Raw genomic sequence first — 17,654 nt, 5'->3', positions numbered from 1 at the left:
AAAGAAAATGTATGCCAGAAGTTTAATTAGAAAATATTCTAGTTTTGGGTATAGTTTTTTGGGTTGTTCTATTCGATATCTACATAAAGCTATTTATTATTTGCATTGTCATATTTTGCCAATAAAGAGTTAAATTTTTTAAAAAAGACTTTTTTTTTTTTTTTAAAGAGCAGTTTTAGGTTTACAACAAAATTAAGAGAAAGGTACTTTCTGTCTCCACATATGTATAGCATTCCCCATTATCAACATCCTCCACCAGAGTGGTACATTTATTACAACCAACGAACCAACACTGACACATCATTATTACTCAAAGGCCATAGTTTACATTGGGTTCACTCTTGCTGTTTGTACATTCTATGTGTTCAGACAAATGTATAATGACGTGTATCTACCATTATAGTATCATACAGATTATTTTCAGTGCCCTAAAAATCTTCTGTGCTCTGCCTATTGATCCTTTCCCCCTAATCCCTGGAGACCCACTGATCTGTTTACTGTCTCCATACTATTGCCTTTTCCAGAAGCTTGAATACTTTTTAAAAAATCATGTTGAATTGTCTAGAATGTGCTTATCAGATGAATACCAGGTTGCTTATTAATGCTTCACGGATTTAAGTGATATATGTGGTGGCTCATAATTCTTGGAATGTATAGGAGGAAATACAACATGACAGTGTTTAGCGGATATAAATAATGAAATAGCACCCAATAACAGGAGCAGCATGCAGAAGATTCTGAGGAAATATCAAGTGTTGAGTTCCATCTCAAGGCAATAGGCAGTAAAATGACTAGCAGAACTTGCTGGAGATCTAGGGGAGTTTTGGTAGAACACACCATTTTACCAGAGTTGGATATATTTTATATAAGAATTAGGCAGAATTAGATTACAGAAGGGGTAGATAGATATTAGTTTCAGGTGACGTTGAATTCCACTAGTACTGAACAGAGAGCCCTATTCATTCTATAATATTTGAATAACATTCTTTGGGTCGTCTGGGTGGCTCAGTTGGTTAAGAGCCTGCCTTCGGCTCAGGGCATGATCCCAGAGTGCCAGGATCAAGCCCCACATAGGGCTCCCTGTTCAAGGGGAGTCTGCTTCTCCCTCTGCCCCTCACCCCACTCTCGTGCTCTCTCTCTCTCTCCAGTAAATAAATAAAATCTTAAAAAAAAAAGTAACATTCTTTTAGGGCTGGAAAAGAGGCTGTCTAAGTCTAATGCCTTAATTTTGTACCTGAGGACACAGAGGCTCAAGGAAATTAGAGTTGCTCAATGAGTCACCAAATCTGATTTCCTGATTCTGAGTCTAGTATCAGATTTATCACACCACAGTGCCTCAGGGAATAAATGAAGTTCAAACCCAAAAGCTTTTATTAATTAGATATTTTGCCCAATTATGCCATTGGGGTAACACAGGTGAAAGGATCACCAAGAAAGATTGGGGGGGCGCCTGGGTGCACAGCGGTTAAGCGTCTGCCTTCGGCTCAGGGCGTGATCCCGGCGTTATGGGATCGAGCCCCACATCAGCCTCCTCCGCTATGAGCCTGCTTCTTCCTCTCCCACTCCCCCTGCTTGTGTTCCCTCTCTCGCTGGCTGTCTCTATCTCTGTCAAATAAATACATAAAATCTTTAAAAAAAAAAAGATTGGGAGAGATACATCAAACAGTACTATGTAAGAAGGACAAAAAGGAAAGAGATAAGAAGGAGGAAGCACAGCTAGGAGGTTAATCTAGGTTTAGGATGACAATCTAAGGCCCAGTTGTGGCAACTGGCAAGAAATAAAAAGATCTGGAATCTCATTACAAAAAAAAAAAAAAAAAAAACAGAGGGGGGAAAAGTAAAAAGTTTTTACTCCATGCTTTTCAGATTACATGCTTGGGGGAATGGTAGTGTTAGAAATAAGGATAAGAAGGATAAGAAGGATAAGAAGCTTTAGATGAGGTCAATTCTGAGGTGATGGTGGAGTGTCCATCTATACCTGTCTTCTAGAAAGTTGCAGCGCTTAGATTGATCCTGATTGAGACGTATGGATTGCACAGATTGAGTGGTTAAATTAGCAGCAGGGTAAGAGCCAATGTCACTAAACAATAAAACAAAAGGGGGAGGAAAAAAACAACTGTTGTTCAGTTTTTGGGAACAGTGCCCAGTGAATGGTTGGAAAAACAGAGGTTAAGAGAGAAGTTGAATAAAAAGCAAAAGGCAAGAGGGGTGTGAGGGTACTGTTTCCTTTTAATTAATTAATTAATTAATTATTTTAAGATTTTATTTATTTGACAGAGAGAGACACAGCAGAAGAGGGAACACAAGCAGGGGGAGTGGCAGAGGGAGAAGCAGGCTTCCCACTGAGCAGGGAGCCCAATGCGGGGCTCGATCCCAGGATCCCGGGATCATGACCTGAGCTGAAGGCAGACGCTTAACGACTGAGCCACCCAGGTGCCCTGGGTAATGTTTCCTTTTAGAGTATAACTCCTTGAAGAAATTGCCTATATTTGCTACCTCCAATTTTTCTTCTCCCCTTCTCTCTTAAATACACTCTTCTTGGTACTTCACTCTTACACACGCTACTGAAACTGCTGCTCTTGTCAAGATTCCCAATGACCTCAGGTGCAAAACTCTATGGTCAATTCTCAGTTTTCATTTTAACCGATCCATCGCCAGCATTTGACACAGTTGACTACTCTCTTTGACATCCATTCTTCACTTGGCATCTAGAACACCATGCTTTACTGTTTTTCTTCCTTTACAATGGCCACTATACATACATGCCCAAATTTCTCTCTCTAGCTTGGACATCCTCCATAACCAATAGAATCAATGTCCAACTCTAAATCTCTACTCAAATTTCTTTTTTTTTCTTTTTCTTTAAAGATTTTATTTATTTATTTGAGAGAGTAAGCAAGTGAGAGAGCATGACCAGGGGGAGGAGCAGAAGGAGAGGAGAAGAAGACTCCTCACTGAGCAGGGAGTCTGATGTGGGGCTCGATCCCTGAACTCCGGGATCATGACGTGAGCCAAAGGCAGACACTTAACCAACTGAGCCACCCCGGCACCCCTCTACTCAAATTTCTAACTCTGTATCTCCACTTAGATGTTTAATATACATCTCAAACTTACTTTGACCAAAACTGAACTCCAGATCTTACTCCACAAATCTACTTGACTTGCAGTCTTCCCCATTTTAGGTTAACAGCCACTCTATCCTTTTAGTTACTAAGACCTTATGAATCACACTCTTTTTTTTTTTTTTAAAGATTTATTTATTTATTAGACAGAGAGAGACAGCCAGCTAGAGAGGGAACACCTGATGTGGGGCTCGATCCCGGAACGCCTGGATCACGCCCTGAGCCGAAGGCAGACGCTTAACGACTGCACCACCCAGTTGCCCCATGAATCACACTCTTTAATCCATTTTTTTTTTCTCTCTTAATTCATCATTAGATGGCAATTCCTTCCAAATATGCCTAGAATTTGGTCACTTCTCTAGGTTCCTACTACTCTGGTCCAAGTCAATATCAACTCTATCTTGATAATTCCAGTACTCTCCTAACTCATCTGTTTCTATCCTGGCTCCCTTACATTCTATTCTTAAGATAGCAGATAGAATGATCCTATTAAAATATAAATCAGATCACGCCATTCTGTTGCTCAAAACCCTTCACTGATTCCTCATCTCACTGAGTAAAAAACAGATCCTTATAATGACCCAGAAGGTCCTGCATGGTACCTAATTATAGTTCCTACAACTCAGCCTATTGATTCGAAATCATAATGGTCTTTTTTTCTCTTCCTTGAGTACACCTGGAATTGTCTTCCCAACAGGGTCTTTGAATATCTCTGGAATACCCTCCCCTCAGATATCTACATACTCTACTCCTTATTTCATTCAAATCTTTACTCAAATGTTACCTGATCATTCTATTTAAAACTGCAAAACTCTGCCTCCCCCTCCTGCCAACATTCTCTATCCTCCTTAGAAATTTTTCTCAAACTTTTGTATTACCATCTAATATATCATGTAATTTACTTATTTATTTATTGTCCTCTCCTCCCTAGAATACTAATTATTTGAGGGTCATCAAATTGTTTTGTTTATAGCTATATTCTCATTGCATAGAACAATGCACATGATAGGCACTCAATAAATACATGTTGAATATCAATTAATGAAATGAATGAATGATAATGAAGCATTCCAAAAAATGAATGGTTAGTGGTATCAAATAAATTAGAGAGGAAAAGAGGGTTTGAAACTCTGGCTATAGACTGCATTTAGGTAGAAAGAATTTATGGATGATCTAAGCAAAACTAAGCATATTGGCAGAAGAGACCTGTGTATTTTGTCACTCTCACTTTTTATATTTATTTTACCATCATTTCCTTTGCTATTTTCTTCTCTCCACTCTGAAAATGCCCCCATCACTGTAGGACATAGAATAAATGAGGCCTTCATGTTGCAGGCTACTGGTCTATAAGATTGAGAGAATATTCCTTCTTGACCTAAGCTGAGAAGATAGGTCAGTAACTGGCAAAAACTGTTGTAGGAATATATTCCTTACCTTTTTCCTTTTTTTGGTCTGAGTCTACTTTTTTAGCAGAATTTCCTTTTCCTTCTTAATCTCTATTAAGGAATGTGAATTTGCTCATTCCTATTTAAGACAACCAAGTGCCAGCATAAAGCTCCACATACAAGTGGAAATTAGTAAGTTAGTAATAAGTATATTAAGGCCTTTGCCGAATTTAAAATATAGTTATGATGATTTTGCAAACAACTAAAATAAAATCCAAACTGATTTAAAAGAAAAATTATCTATATTCCCTCTCATGAGTTCAAAAGCTTTTATATATGGCTGAAGAGAACTATGAAAATTCATGATTAAAACTGTTATTTCTAGAGAAAACTAGTCATTGCATACCCACAAGAGAAAAGTAAATTTTGGTTTTTTAAATTAAATGTCTATCAAACAAGGTATACTAACCTTCTCTTGTAGAGTTGGCTGAAAGTGTTGAACCTTTCCAGATCCCTGTAAGGACTGCCAAATGTTGCAAAATTCATCATCATCTTTAGTAGGTACCTGGCAAAGCACAAAAAATTTTTTAAGAAACTGAAACATGAAAAAATAAAGATTTATATTAAAAATAAAAAAATTCATTAGTTATTTAGCAATAGACAGAATATTAAATTCCATTATCTGAAATCTCAGTTCTTTTTTCTGAAACTCAGTATAGTCATCATAAAAATATTCTACTGGAGTGAAAATGGTCTTCATCATATGTAATTGGTTTTGAATGGTTCTACTGAAAACTATTTAAAGCATAACAAATGCTATGGAAGATTAAACTAAATCAATTTCCCTACCAAGAGATTTTTTTTTAGTCTTCCAATGTACCGATATCTCATTCAAGCTAACACAAAAGTAATCTAACAGATTAAAGAATCAGCTATTACTTATGAGTAACTGATTTTGTGCAGATTAAAACTCTGAAAAAATATGCACCAAAATTTAATAGTGGTTACCTATGAAATTTGATTTTTGCTTCTCTTTCCTTTGCTATTATCTCCTTATCTGTGCTTTCTAATTAGTCTATAATGAACACATATTACTTGGATTAAAATGTGGTTAAGATGTACAGACATGGAGTTAAACAAGGTTAAATGTCTCACAAAAACAATTCAATATTTGTCCCCAAAAGATAAAATAGAGGAAATCACCCATGAGTTGCAAGGGTAGGAACCTGAAAATGGCTTTTGATAAATATAATTCTCTCCTTTTTCACCTTTCAAATTCATATCATTTCATAGCAGATAGAATACAACATTTGAGTTATACAAATTTAGCTTGAAAAGTAAATATATCAAAAGAAAACGGACATTCTCCAGCTCATATTTAAAAATATATTTCTTCTTTAACTGTAATTTTATAACAGACATAGGATGCTATCAGTAGCATTCTTTTTTTTTTTTTAAGATTCTTTTTACTTGGTAGAGAGCACGAGGTAGGGGGGCAGTGAGAGAGGGAAAATCAGACTCCCCACTGAGCAGGGATCCTGATGCAAGGCTGGATCCCAGGAACCTGGGATCATGACCTGAGCCGAAGGCAGATGCCTAACCAACTGAGCCACACAGGTGCCCCAGCAGCATTCTTTACTAGCCTATTTACGTAAAACAAATCTGAAATTGACTTGAACCAAAACTTTTTAAAAAACTAAGTCAAATTAGGTTTTACTTACAAAGTCTGCCTGAGATTTATAAGGTGGCAGAAAGAAAGAAAAGACTAAGAGCCTTACTTGAGTAGGTACAAAAAGTGATTGGGGGGAATGGTTCAAGCCTCCCAAATGCCCAGAAGAAATTGATGAATTTGAGCTATAGTGATTCACGGCTGGTTGTGGTTTCACAATGGCTGTCAACTTCTGATTTCCAGTTTCAGAGCGACTCCCATGAGTAAGATTCACCAAGGCACTTGTTGGCAGTCGATAACCTCTACCAGGTGAGCACCTAAAAATAAACAGTTATTTCAGAGGGAAATAATACTAAATGTGCTAGGGAGCAGAAGAATCAAATTATTTTTTGGTGGATAGTCAGCCCATAATCTGAATCAGTAAACATTACTTTTAAATTCAGTAGAGGAAACTGAAATCATAGAAAGAACTCCATTTATAAGATAACACATTTCTGAAAAGTTTCAGAATAGTCTACTCAGTGCTACCAAGTGGGGGAAACAACTGTTCTGGAGGTGTAGTTGTGTGCAAGGGATGTGTGTGTATATATGTTAGTTTGCCCTCAGAAGGCTTGCAACATAATGGTTGAGTATAACTAAAAATTTATGAATTAAATATTAAGTTTCTTTTTAAAGAATTTTGTATGGTTTGGTTTATGAGACACCAGGAGCTACCCAAACGTGGAATCATTCTGAGTGCAGCTCTCCCTACACATTAGGACAAATCTTAACTTTGATTACATTTGTCTCCTAATCAACTGCTGAGTCCAGCCCTTTTCTATCCTCACCTTTCCATCTTAAAGTTACAGATCCAGGGAGGCTTAAAACACAAGTATTTGTGATTCCTTCCTTCCTTCCTGGCCTTGACAAAAATGTTAGATATTTTAAAAAGCCTTCTTTTGTCAAAAGTTTTTAACTCTATCATCCACTTTTTCTAAGAATATAATTTTTTTAATATTGTGAGATGATGGAGAAGTAGAATTCTTTTTTTTTTTTTTAAAGATTTTTTATTTATTTATTCGACAGAGACAGAGACAGCCAGTGAGAGAGGGAACACAAGCAGGGGGAGTGGGAGAGGAAGAAGCAGGCTCATAGCGGAGGAGCCCGATGTGGGGCTCGATCCCACAACGCCGGGATCATGCCCTGAGCCGAAGGCAGATGCCCAACCGCTGTGCCACCCAGGCGCCCCGAGAAGTAGAATTCTTTTATGACAAATCTTTATAAGATCTCTAGAAAATATTTTCATTAGAACTATGCTTAAAAATTCTGCATTATAGAAATTAATATACTGCAGACAGGTAATTTTTTTACAATGCTCTCTATCAGTCCAGAAATCCCTTGCCTCTACCTAGGAGTAAAAAAAGACACTGAGTAAAAAGTTAATCATCTTAAAAATGTATCTTCAAAGGTATTAGGCTAAGGTTATTGGTAACCAAACATTTTCATGAAAAATAAAATCAGATATGGGATCCAGACTGTTGCTGCATTTGAAGAGCACAGACAGCAGAGTCTTTCAGTAACAGGCACATGTAAGTTGCAAAACAACAATAATAGCATTCTGAGAGTGATTATTTCGAAAACGACGGACAATTTTGATTTTATGCAAAGAGGCTAAACAAGAGTAATCAATTTTTTATTTAATTACTCAGTAATCAAAATAGAGAAGAAAAAGAAACTAAGCTAAATTCAGTTCAGTTTTCCAGCTAGTTTCTAGAAGGGAGAAAGAAAACCAGAAAGGACTTTATTTAATCCTCACAATAATCTAGTGAAATATGTATCTTCATTATAAATGAGGAAACTGAGGGTCAGAATGCTTTTAACTACCTACTCAAAGTAGCACAAAGGTTAAGTGACAGAACCCATTCCATGTGTCTTTCATTCTATCATAATCCTTTTTCTGTAACTTTAACTTTTCTATCAGTGCTGCCCCAAAATAAGTAAATCTCACTAAGTTAAAAACAAAAAATTCAATCCTCTTGCCTTAAACCTGCTAACCTCTAGTTACTTCTCTTTCCTTCATGGTCAAATTTCTCAAGGTCAGCTCAATTTCCTGCTTCCTCAAATCACCCCAGTGTGGCTGTGCACCCACAATTCCACTAAAATATAAATCTGTGATCATGTCACATCTCTGATTTGATGACTTCACGTTGCTTTAAGGATAAAGACCGAGATACCAAAACCATTAGCATGTCTTCAAAGTTGGCTTACACGCTCCTGCACAGTGTGGTCCTCGCTTTTCTCTCTTACTCTAATCTTACATAGTTGCTGAAGTTCAGACACACTTGCATTTTTTTTTTTTTTGACTGAATAGATCCTTTGCTGCACATGCTATTTCCTCTTCTTGACCACTTGTCATTCTTCTTTCCCTCTTCCTCCAGTTAACTATTACTCAGTCTTCAGAAGTCCCATCTTAAATACCACTTGTCAAAGAAACCTTTCTAGAAGTCATACTCTTACAGAAACTGGAACTTCTTCTTCCCAGCACTTCTCACATTTTAATTAAATAATTAATATTATCAGTTACACAATTATATTACCCACTAAAATGAAAGCTTTGTGAGACTAGAAAGCATGTCTATCTTATTCACTGTTACAACCCTAGTAGCATGTATGATGTCTTGCATATAACAGGGATTCAAACTGTGGACAAATTAACAAGTAATGTAAAGTCACCGGCCATGTGGACATATTTACAAAGTGTAATTATCATCAGGAAATACGAACCTTATTGTTAAACCTCCAGGAAATTCTTCATCAAATAATACTTCAAATAGTACATCGGCTTCTCTATTAGCTGTTAAATAAGAGAGATTAAAAAATCATATGATGAAAAATCAGCCTATAAGTTTTTGGCTTGTAAGAGGCATTATAGAAAATGGTGTAGGGGAATACAATGAACAAAAAGTAGATAAACTCATAGATTACCTTACTGGTATTAATTTAAAGTAAAATAATATTTTAAATTAGATGCCGTGAGGATATTAATTATATTTTTCTCTGTGCTTTTGTCTATGTTGGAAATTATTTACAAAATTATTTATAATAAAAGAGTATTATTAATAAAAGAGGTAACTTTAGAGTTCACAGTTTAGAAGGTCTAACAGTAAGACAGATAAAAGACAATGACGATTTGAAAGCATGGCAGTTTATTTAATAAAGGAAATAGAATGGAGAGAACAGAAATATTATTAGATAGAATTGGCAGGAATTTGTGACCTGTGTAGATAAAAAGGATAGAGATGCCAAAGATGACACCAAGGTTCTGGCTGAGATGACTTGGTAGATTGTGGATGCAAAACTGAGATATGAGACACATGAGAAAGACAGTGCAATAAACTTAGAGATAGGAACAGAGAAGAACACATTTGGCAGACAGGCTGATGAGATCTATCTGGCAAGATTAAATTTACCCGAAACAAGGTAAAGTGAAATTATTTGAATTCTAAGCCCAAATTAATAATACAGTCTATCACATTACTTCAGAATTGACTGACTGTACCCCCTTCCTTCTCCCCTCTTCTCCTCCCCTCCCTCGCTTCACCCCTGCCCCTCCCCCACCTTGATTTCTCTCCATCTTTCCCCCACACCTTTTCCACTTCATTGGTTCTGTTCCTCTAGAGAACCCTAATACAATATTTGATAATATCCTAGCCTGGGGTAGGAGTGGAGGGATGTCTATCCCCAATCCCCAGTCCTTCATTGCCCAGCTGAAACCAGGCCTGCAGAGCTCATCTATTCCCCAACATCCAGCTTATCTTTCAACCTGACACTTTTACCTGAAATCTAAATTCAAGAAAGTAAGGCTCAGTGAGAGGCAGGAGTTTTTCCTCTGAAGCCTTAAAGCTCAGCTTTTAGGTTCCCATTCCCTATCTGAGGGAGGGGTACTTCCTCAAAAGATTATTAATATTATAAAAGGTAAGAGGATTGTTCACTCCCTTCAGAGAAGCTGACTATGGAGATGAGGTCTCAGCTGAGCGCAGTAATGAAATATTCCCCTTTTTATTCCACTTCGTGGCAGACATGGTTAATCAATGACAGAGTTCTTCCCCACTCAGCATAGATACAACTTCAAAATTCTCAAGACAAAATCCCAAGCAGTCACTATTACTGATAGGAATGATGAGAAGAAAGGAAACCTCTATGTTATCAGAGTCCTAAGGCCTTATCAAGACAACTTAACAAGAATACAGTCTAATAAGCTCAGTATTTGAACAGCTGATGCAGGGGGTTGAGCAGATAGCAGCAAGAGGGTTATTTCATTATACCTATCTGGCCCTTACTAATCCTAGTCTGGACAATCAGACAAGGTTGAGTGCCTGAGACACGAAAGGACAGTGCTACCAACACCTGGACTCCTTGGCACTGGATTTGCTGCTTCAAGCTAGGCTGACTTTTTCTGGAATCTACACTGCAAAGCTGTTCACACCAGGCATCCCTTTGAAGCATATTTAGATCCTTACCTGCTTTTTCCCTTTTCCCTCCATTCTCTCATCTTTTTCTTTTTCTTTTTTTTAAATAAAAAATACATGACATAAAATTTACCACCTTAATAATTTTTAAGTGTATAGTACAACAGTGTTAACAATACGTACACACTGTTGCTTTCTGCTTAGATATAAGATGCAGAAATCTGTGTTTCACTTTACAATTATAGATACAGTTGAAGACACGCCAGGTATTGAGATATTACCCCCTTTAATTCCTATGATGGTGCCCCGAAGGCCAACTGGAACTGAAAAGTTCTCTCTCACATTTACCACACGGTCAAAGAGACGAAATTCTGCATCTCGATCAGGAATGACTCCATGTTGCTGTTCTAAAGGCTGAAGAGAAGAAAGCTTTAATTATTATTAACTCTAATTTGAAATAATTTTTCTATCACTATAACAAAAACATTTTGTTCCTTCTATACTTTCAAAATAAAAACAACTTTGAATTCTTTGATAGGAAACTTACTCTGTACAGCAAATGGGGCTTCACTGTCACTCGTACCTTCTTATTATTCTTTCTTTGCTGAAGAAAGAAAAAATTTTAAATATTTAAAAACATTAAATTATAAAATTATTGTTATTTGGCTTTACAATAAAAATATAAGATTATTACTATTCAGTTGGACATCATTATTATTCATTTTTAAAAGCCAAATGAAATGAGTAATTTAAAGAATATTTGAAGTTCTTCGGATATAGCAGGGAGGAATAATAAATTCTTACTTAAAAAAATTTTTTTTAAAGATTTTATTTATTTGTGAGAGAGAGAACACAAGCAATGGGGAGAGGGAGGGGAAGAAGAAGACTCCCTGCTGAGTGGGGAGCCTGAAGCAGGGCTTGATCCCAAGACCCCAAGATCATGACCAGAGCCAAAGGCAGATGCTTAATCAACTGAGCCACCCAGGCACCCCTTAAAATTTTTTAAAATTTTTTGTTGAAGTATAAGGCATAGAAAAATGCAAAATTGTATGCATACAGCCTGATGAATTTTTATAGTATGAGTGATCTATTTATAACCATACTGAGTTCAAGAAAGAGAACATTACTAAGCACAACATAAGAACTCCTGTATTCCTTCCCAGTTATTACCTTCCCTAAAGTAACCTTACTGCTAACAAAAGATTAATCTGTTTAGAACTTTATGTAAATGCTATCCTATTCAAATGCTTTTTACTCTAAAAAAATTATATATGATGGTCAATGATGACCTTTATTTAAGGGAAAAAAAAGTATAAAGTACTGATCTATGACAACACTGTGGATTTTATGGCTACTTATAAAAATTAAGGTGGTACTGATTTAACAAAGCCCTTGCTTTTGTAATCTATTACGAAATTGAGTTTGATGTTTAATTTTTGATCATCTAACAAATGCTGGAAGAAGAATTCTGTCCCATCTTCACTGCTTGTTAATTTTGTGAACTCACACTCAACTTAAACATCAGCCTCCTTCTACTGTAAAACAGAAATAACATTACCTGTTCTACCTAATAAAACCATGAGAATAGTTTATATCCACTGCAATCCATAACTACCATTCACATTAAATATTTTTTAAGTGAATTCTTACCAACTAAGAAAAATGGCAACAGTTTACTTATTTTGCAGCCACCTATCTTTAGAACATACCTTACGGAAATAAGTGCAAAAGGGCATAAAACAACTCCAAGCTACAGAGACTATACATTATAGAGTTCATGTATATATATTGCAAAATGCTCAAGCCTTTAAACAGATCATATTATCTTTTATTATAAAGGCATTTCATTTATTCTTTCAACAAATCTTTACTGAGTTCCATTTATGTGCCAGGTATTGATCTAGGTGCTAAGGATAAAACAGTGACCTGTTTCTTTACTCTACTTAGGGAGACATACAAGCAAAAAAATATTTGATGGTAAAAAGCATAGAGAAAAAATAAAGCAGGTAAGGGGGATCAGCGGTGTGGAGAGAGATTGCAATTTTAAATAGAATGAATAGTGAAGGCAGTACTGACAGGATATCTATGCTTTCAGCCCACAGCTGACTAGGAATAATAGGGTACAACTGGTGCCCCTGATAACAGCAAGAAGAAGAAAAAATAAATATAAAGTAATTTTAAAAAGCAGATCCCAAACTTGTGCCTGGAGTACTGTATATGAAAAAAACAACCCATATGCTTTAATATATCTCTAGGCATTAGTACATTATAGCACTGATTAGAGGACATGGCAATCAAACCTGATTTATTAAGCAAATTAATAAACCAAGGAATTTTCACAGTAGGCTCTAATCCACAGCTATGAAATGAAAAGTTCTGGGGTCTGGCTACTCAAAATGTGATCATCTGGGAGCTTGTTAGAAATGGAAAATCTCAAGCATAAAATAAAATTTGGGGGCTTAGAGTAATAAACCTTTATTAAGTGGAAAACTCATTTCAAAAACAATGCTATACAAATGGATTTTACTCTAGGTTGAAAGACAAAGAGAAATGCAGGTTAAAAAAAATGAAATGCAGGTTTCTCTCTGAGTATCAATGACCTTTCAAAAAATCAAACTCTTGGCTCTAAGCCTTATATTTTTTCCTAAAGAGAAAAAGAGTCATCCAGTAATAATTTTCCAGACTGTCTTCACAGCTCTTGAATGTGGTAAGAGAAATCAAATAATAATAGTCAAGCATTGTTAGGCATTAAAAACAGGCACTATTAGAAGGAGTTTACATATTTACCTTAGTTAATCCTTTTGATGACCCTATGAAGTAGGTACTATTTTATTCTCATTTTACCACTGAGGAAATAGAGGCATGGAAAGTAAGTGTCTTAAGTATGTTGCCTAAGGTTAAGAGCATTCAAAGAGAAATGGGGGAAAATGGCTTCAGAGCCCATTTCTTAACTTAATCTGCTATTAGATTGCTATGTTAGCAAAGCAACATCATTTTAATAAAAAGGCAAAAGTGTGGAAAATAAAATCAACAGTTAAAAAAGGGAACATAATCAATCCATTTTCCGTTATGTCAAGACAGAGGATCAAAGTAAGTAAAATAGTTAAGCCTACACAGAAGATTATTGCTTTTTAAAATCAAGACATAAAAAAACAGGAAAGATTAAACAGAAGTTCAAAAATACTGAATATGTTTGTGGGTGGGAAAGTACATTTTAGAAGGGATTCTGTACAAGTGAATTAAACACAATGTTTATGGTTCTATAAAAAGAACTATGTCTTTAAAGAACTTAGAATAGGAAGGAAGAACGGATTAACCTTATTTCTAATCACAAACTTTGTATTTTGGCTAGAATTACGGAATATTAATTCCTAAAATTAGAAACACCATTAGGACATAAAATTTAAATGTTACAGCTTTTATATATTAAAGCACATTTCTTTTTGTTCAGATAAACTCATAAATGGCCACTGGAAATGGCTGGAACATTTTTTTAAACTACAGCATTACCTGACATAAATTAGAATCACTAGTTATGTTTTATTTGGTTGAAACAAAAATAAATTATTTGTAGAACGATATACAGTCCATTTAACTTCAAATCTCATCAATCACCTTGGTTATTGAAAATTAGTACCTTGCACTTTTCGACTTCTTCCTCAATTTTCTCAACAATAGCTGCATCCAGAATTTGTAAATCACAAGAAGAACGAGACAAGGTACTGACAGGATGTCCCTTTAGCCAAGTAATAATTTCTTGAACTTTCTCAGCACTACATTAAAAACAGTAATTTTTTTCACAATGATTAAAACTTTCTGAGGGTTTATATAAAAGGCCTAATATAAATTTTCTGAGGGCCGTAAATTACAAAAGACATCAAATACATAATAATTAATCACTAAACTTAACTGGGACTAGTTATAAATCTAATATTAACATGGACATATAACTTCTCAGTAATTAAAAACCCCCCACAAAATTATATAAAAGTACTTTAAATAAAAGTACTTTACTGATATAAGTGAAATGAATTATATGAAGATCTTAAAGCAAATATATATATATATATTTGAAGCTCTACCCACAAAAGTAATATAGATTCTTGATAAATTAGCTACTGTACCCTTCACTGGAACCACTAAGCTGAACTATGAGCCAATAAATACCACAAATTTTGCTTACCCATTCTCATTTTCTCCAGGCCAAATGTCATCTTCATAGAATACATCCTCCTGGCTGTTTTTGGCTATATAACTAAATAGTTCTGGAGCTCTAGCCAAACAAACAAAAATACTGCTTAGAAAATATATATGGTTAACTTCACATAAACTTTCTATCACATAATTTTGGATCCCAAGGGGACATGTAAAACATACTGAGGACTGATTGTTACTTACAGAGTATTAATAAGGGATAGAGACTTTCAAATGATTTGAAAGTATTCACAGGCCCTCAAAAAACTCTCAGTAGCTGAGGGAGAAATGATTCAATTCATAAACTGTAATAAACTTTAATTACTTATAAATTTCAATTACTGACTCTACTCTCAGATCACGATAGGTGATAAATGGACAAAAATAGTAACTACATGTTCATTTTCCAATTTTCATAACAAAGCTGGAGCATCCCACAATAAAGAAAATTAAAATACACTAAAATTTTCTTCTGCTATTCCTCAAAACTCCACTACTTCCTGAATAGTGCAGGACTTTTAAGTACACATAGCAGATTGAACATATGTGCTTAATTTTTGCTCACTTCCAAACCTACTAAATAAAGAGTAAAGTATAAAATAGGGCATAGACCCAGAAAGGCATGAAAAGAGAAGTGGGGAGTCTGATAGCATATATGAGTTCCTAACAAAATTTTAGAAACTGGATGGGTAAGTATCAACTGGTTTGAAAGATAGGAAAAAGCTGCACCCTAAGCAACCAGGGTGGGAAGTCAACAAGCAAGATGATTTAAACTGTGCAAGTCTGCAAAAGCTCAGGAATTATGGACTCCAGGTATATTTTAATGCCATAGTATGGGCAGGGTGAAGTTTACTAGGCTTTTAGTTGAAAATTTTGTATCATAAGCAGTTGGATGATCATGGGCTTACTCACCTTCAGCCCAGCATAAGACCTGTCTGTAGTTTGTCTTTTGGAGAGGTTGAACAGGGGATGCTTTAGCTGTAGGTATACAAGGTACAGGGAGATGGGTGTGCAGGACATGAGGAGATGATAGGGAATTAATGAAAGTATAACTACTATATAATGTGTTGCTAGGAAGCAGGCTAGGAAGTGTAACTTCTTTAGGAAGCACACTCTTGAGATGAAAGTAAGCAAGAAGAAAGTTTGTCAGAGAGCTCTTGTGGAATCAACACATGTAGAAGGGAAGGAAAAAAGGAAGGAAGCAGAATTGGGCAGGGAGAAGGTGGGCTGTGATCCACTGTTAATGAACTCCTTGGTCAGTCCCACAGAGATCTCAAACTAGGATGGCCCTTCAGACCTATCCAGAACTAGGGCGATCAGGTCAGCTGGGTCTTTCACACCTCCTTGTAGATCAGGTGTTGCATCTGTGGCTGTTGTGGGAAGGGGACATAACTTTAGGTGAGGCAGTTCTCGTCTGCAAGGCAATTTCTGAAGAGAGCTCACAGCTGAGGGCTGTCAGACAACAGCATTTTAGCTGCCATAGAAATAAGTCCTTTAAAGGGAGGTTTGGAGGGCATTTCATAGTATCCAATAACAAGATCCCTTTTCCCTGGTTAATATCCAAAACACTGGAAGTCAGTTTTGTTCCTCACATCTGTCCTCCAAGGAAAAGACTAGAGGATACCTCTCTAGGAAAACTAGTCAGCCCGAGAGAAAATAAACACATATAGGTAGTAATATTTGGAGGTCCTCTGCAGAAGTAGCAAAGTTCCACGTGACAAGCACACTAAATTTCCAATCAGCTTTTTAGTGCCTCATTCTTACCACCAAAAACAAGTAAAAAAAAAAATCTTTAATATGAAAGGTGAAATAAAAAACGAGCAATTTGAAGAAAACAGAAAACATAGAGAATAAAAGAAAAACGAGAACTACCATCTTCAGAGAAAAAGACACTGTAAAAAAGGAATGTCAGAGAATAAGGACACACTTTTAGAAATTAAAAATGATTAAATCAAATAAAAATAAAAATGCTATAAGTTGAAGACATCTCCCACAGAGTAGGACAGAAGTATACAATATAGAAAATGGGTGAGAAGAGATAACAAACTTAAGAGGATTAATCCAGAGGTCTATCATCTAACAGAAGTCTCAGAAAGAACAGAAAAAAAGGAGAGGAGGAAATTATCAAAGAAATAATACAAGAAATTTTCTCAGAATGGAAGGGCATCAGTTAAGTGTGAAAGGACTCAACACCTAAGCAAAGAAAGAAGACCCATACCAAGGCACACATCATCACATTATTAAAACAGCACTGGTAAAGAGAAGATACTGAGAAGATTTCAGAACACGAAAACATCACATGCAAAGATTCAGAATCACAATGGCATAGGACTTCTCACCAGCAAAGGAAACAAAAAGGGAAGAGAGCAGTACTTTTCAAATTCTGAGGTAAAATAATCTCCAATCTAGGGTTCTACACCCAGGCCAGCTATCAATCAAGTCTGGTTAAGGAAGACTAAAGACATTTCCAGACACACAAGCTCTCTCAGGAAGCTACTGGATTAAGTGCTCCATCAAACTGGAGACATAAACCAGAAAAAGTAAGGTATGAAAGTCAGGAAATAAAGAAATCCTACAAAGCAGAATGGTGAAGGGAATTCCTAGGATGATAGTAGAGAGGAACTCTAGAATGAGAGCTGTGTGATAGCCCTAGAAAACAATTAGCTTACACTGAAGCAGGAGGATAGAAGGTTTCAAGTAGGAAGTCTAGAAGAAGAAAACGGAACTGAGAGATCTCCTGATCTGTCTGACCATATGAAGACTTCCAGCTATAAAAAAAGAATTTAGGGCTGAATTAGTTATGTGAATATAGACAATAAGCAAATGACTAAACAAG

At 36.0% G+C, this 17,654-nt stretch overlaps 1 protein-coding gene across 4 annotated transcripts in view; it reads right to left on the bottom strand.

Annotated features, from left to right (window-relative positions):
- Positions 1-17,654, bottom strand: part of XRN1 (5'-3' exoribonuclease 1) — a 106,810-nt gene that overhangs the window by 24,620 nt on the left and 64,536 nt on the right. For all 4 annotated transcript variants that reach the window (XM_026497175.4, XM_026497176.4, XM_026497177.4 and 1 more), the window contains exons 26-32: positions 14,808-14,897; positions 14,262-14,397; positions 11,172-11,228; positions 10,906-11,038; positions 8,940-9,009; positions 6,286-6,493; positions 4,977-5,072 (exon numbers count right to left, since the gene is read on the bottom strand). In XM_026497175.4, the coding sequence (XP_026352960.1) occupies positions 4,977-5,072; positions 6,286-6,493; positions 8,940-9,009; positions 10,906-11,038; positions 11,172-11,228; positions 14,262-14,397; positions 14,808-14,897 (790 nt within the window). The remainder of the gene's footprint in view (positions 1-4,976; positions 5,073-6,285; positions 6,494-8,939; positions 9,010-10,905; positions 11,039-11,171; positions 11,229-14,261; positions 14,398-14,807; positions 14,898-17,654) is intronic.

Source organism: Ursus arctos, unplaced genomic scaffold, assembly GCF_023065955.2.
Source record: "Ursus arctos isolate Adak ecotype North America unplaced genomic scaffold, UrsArc2.0 scaffold_20, whole genome shotgun sequence".
Classification (NCBI taxonomy): domain Eukaryota; kingdom Metazoa; phylum Chordata; class Mammalia; order Carnivora; family Ursidae; genus Ursus; species Ursus arctos.
This window is presented reverse-complemented; position numbering and strand designations above follow the sequence as displayed.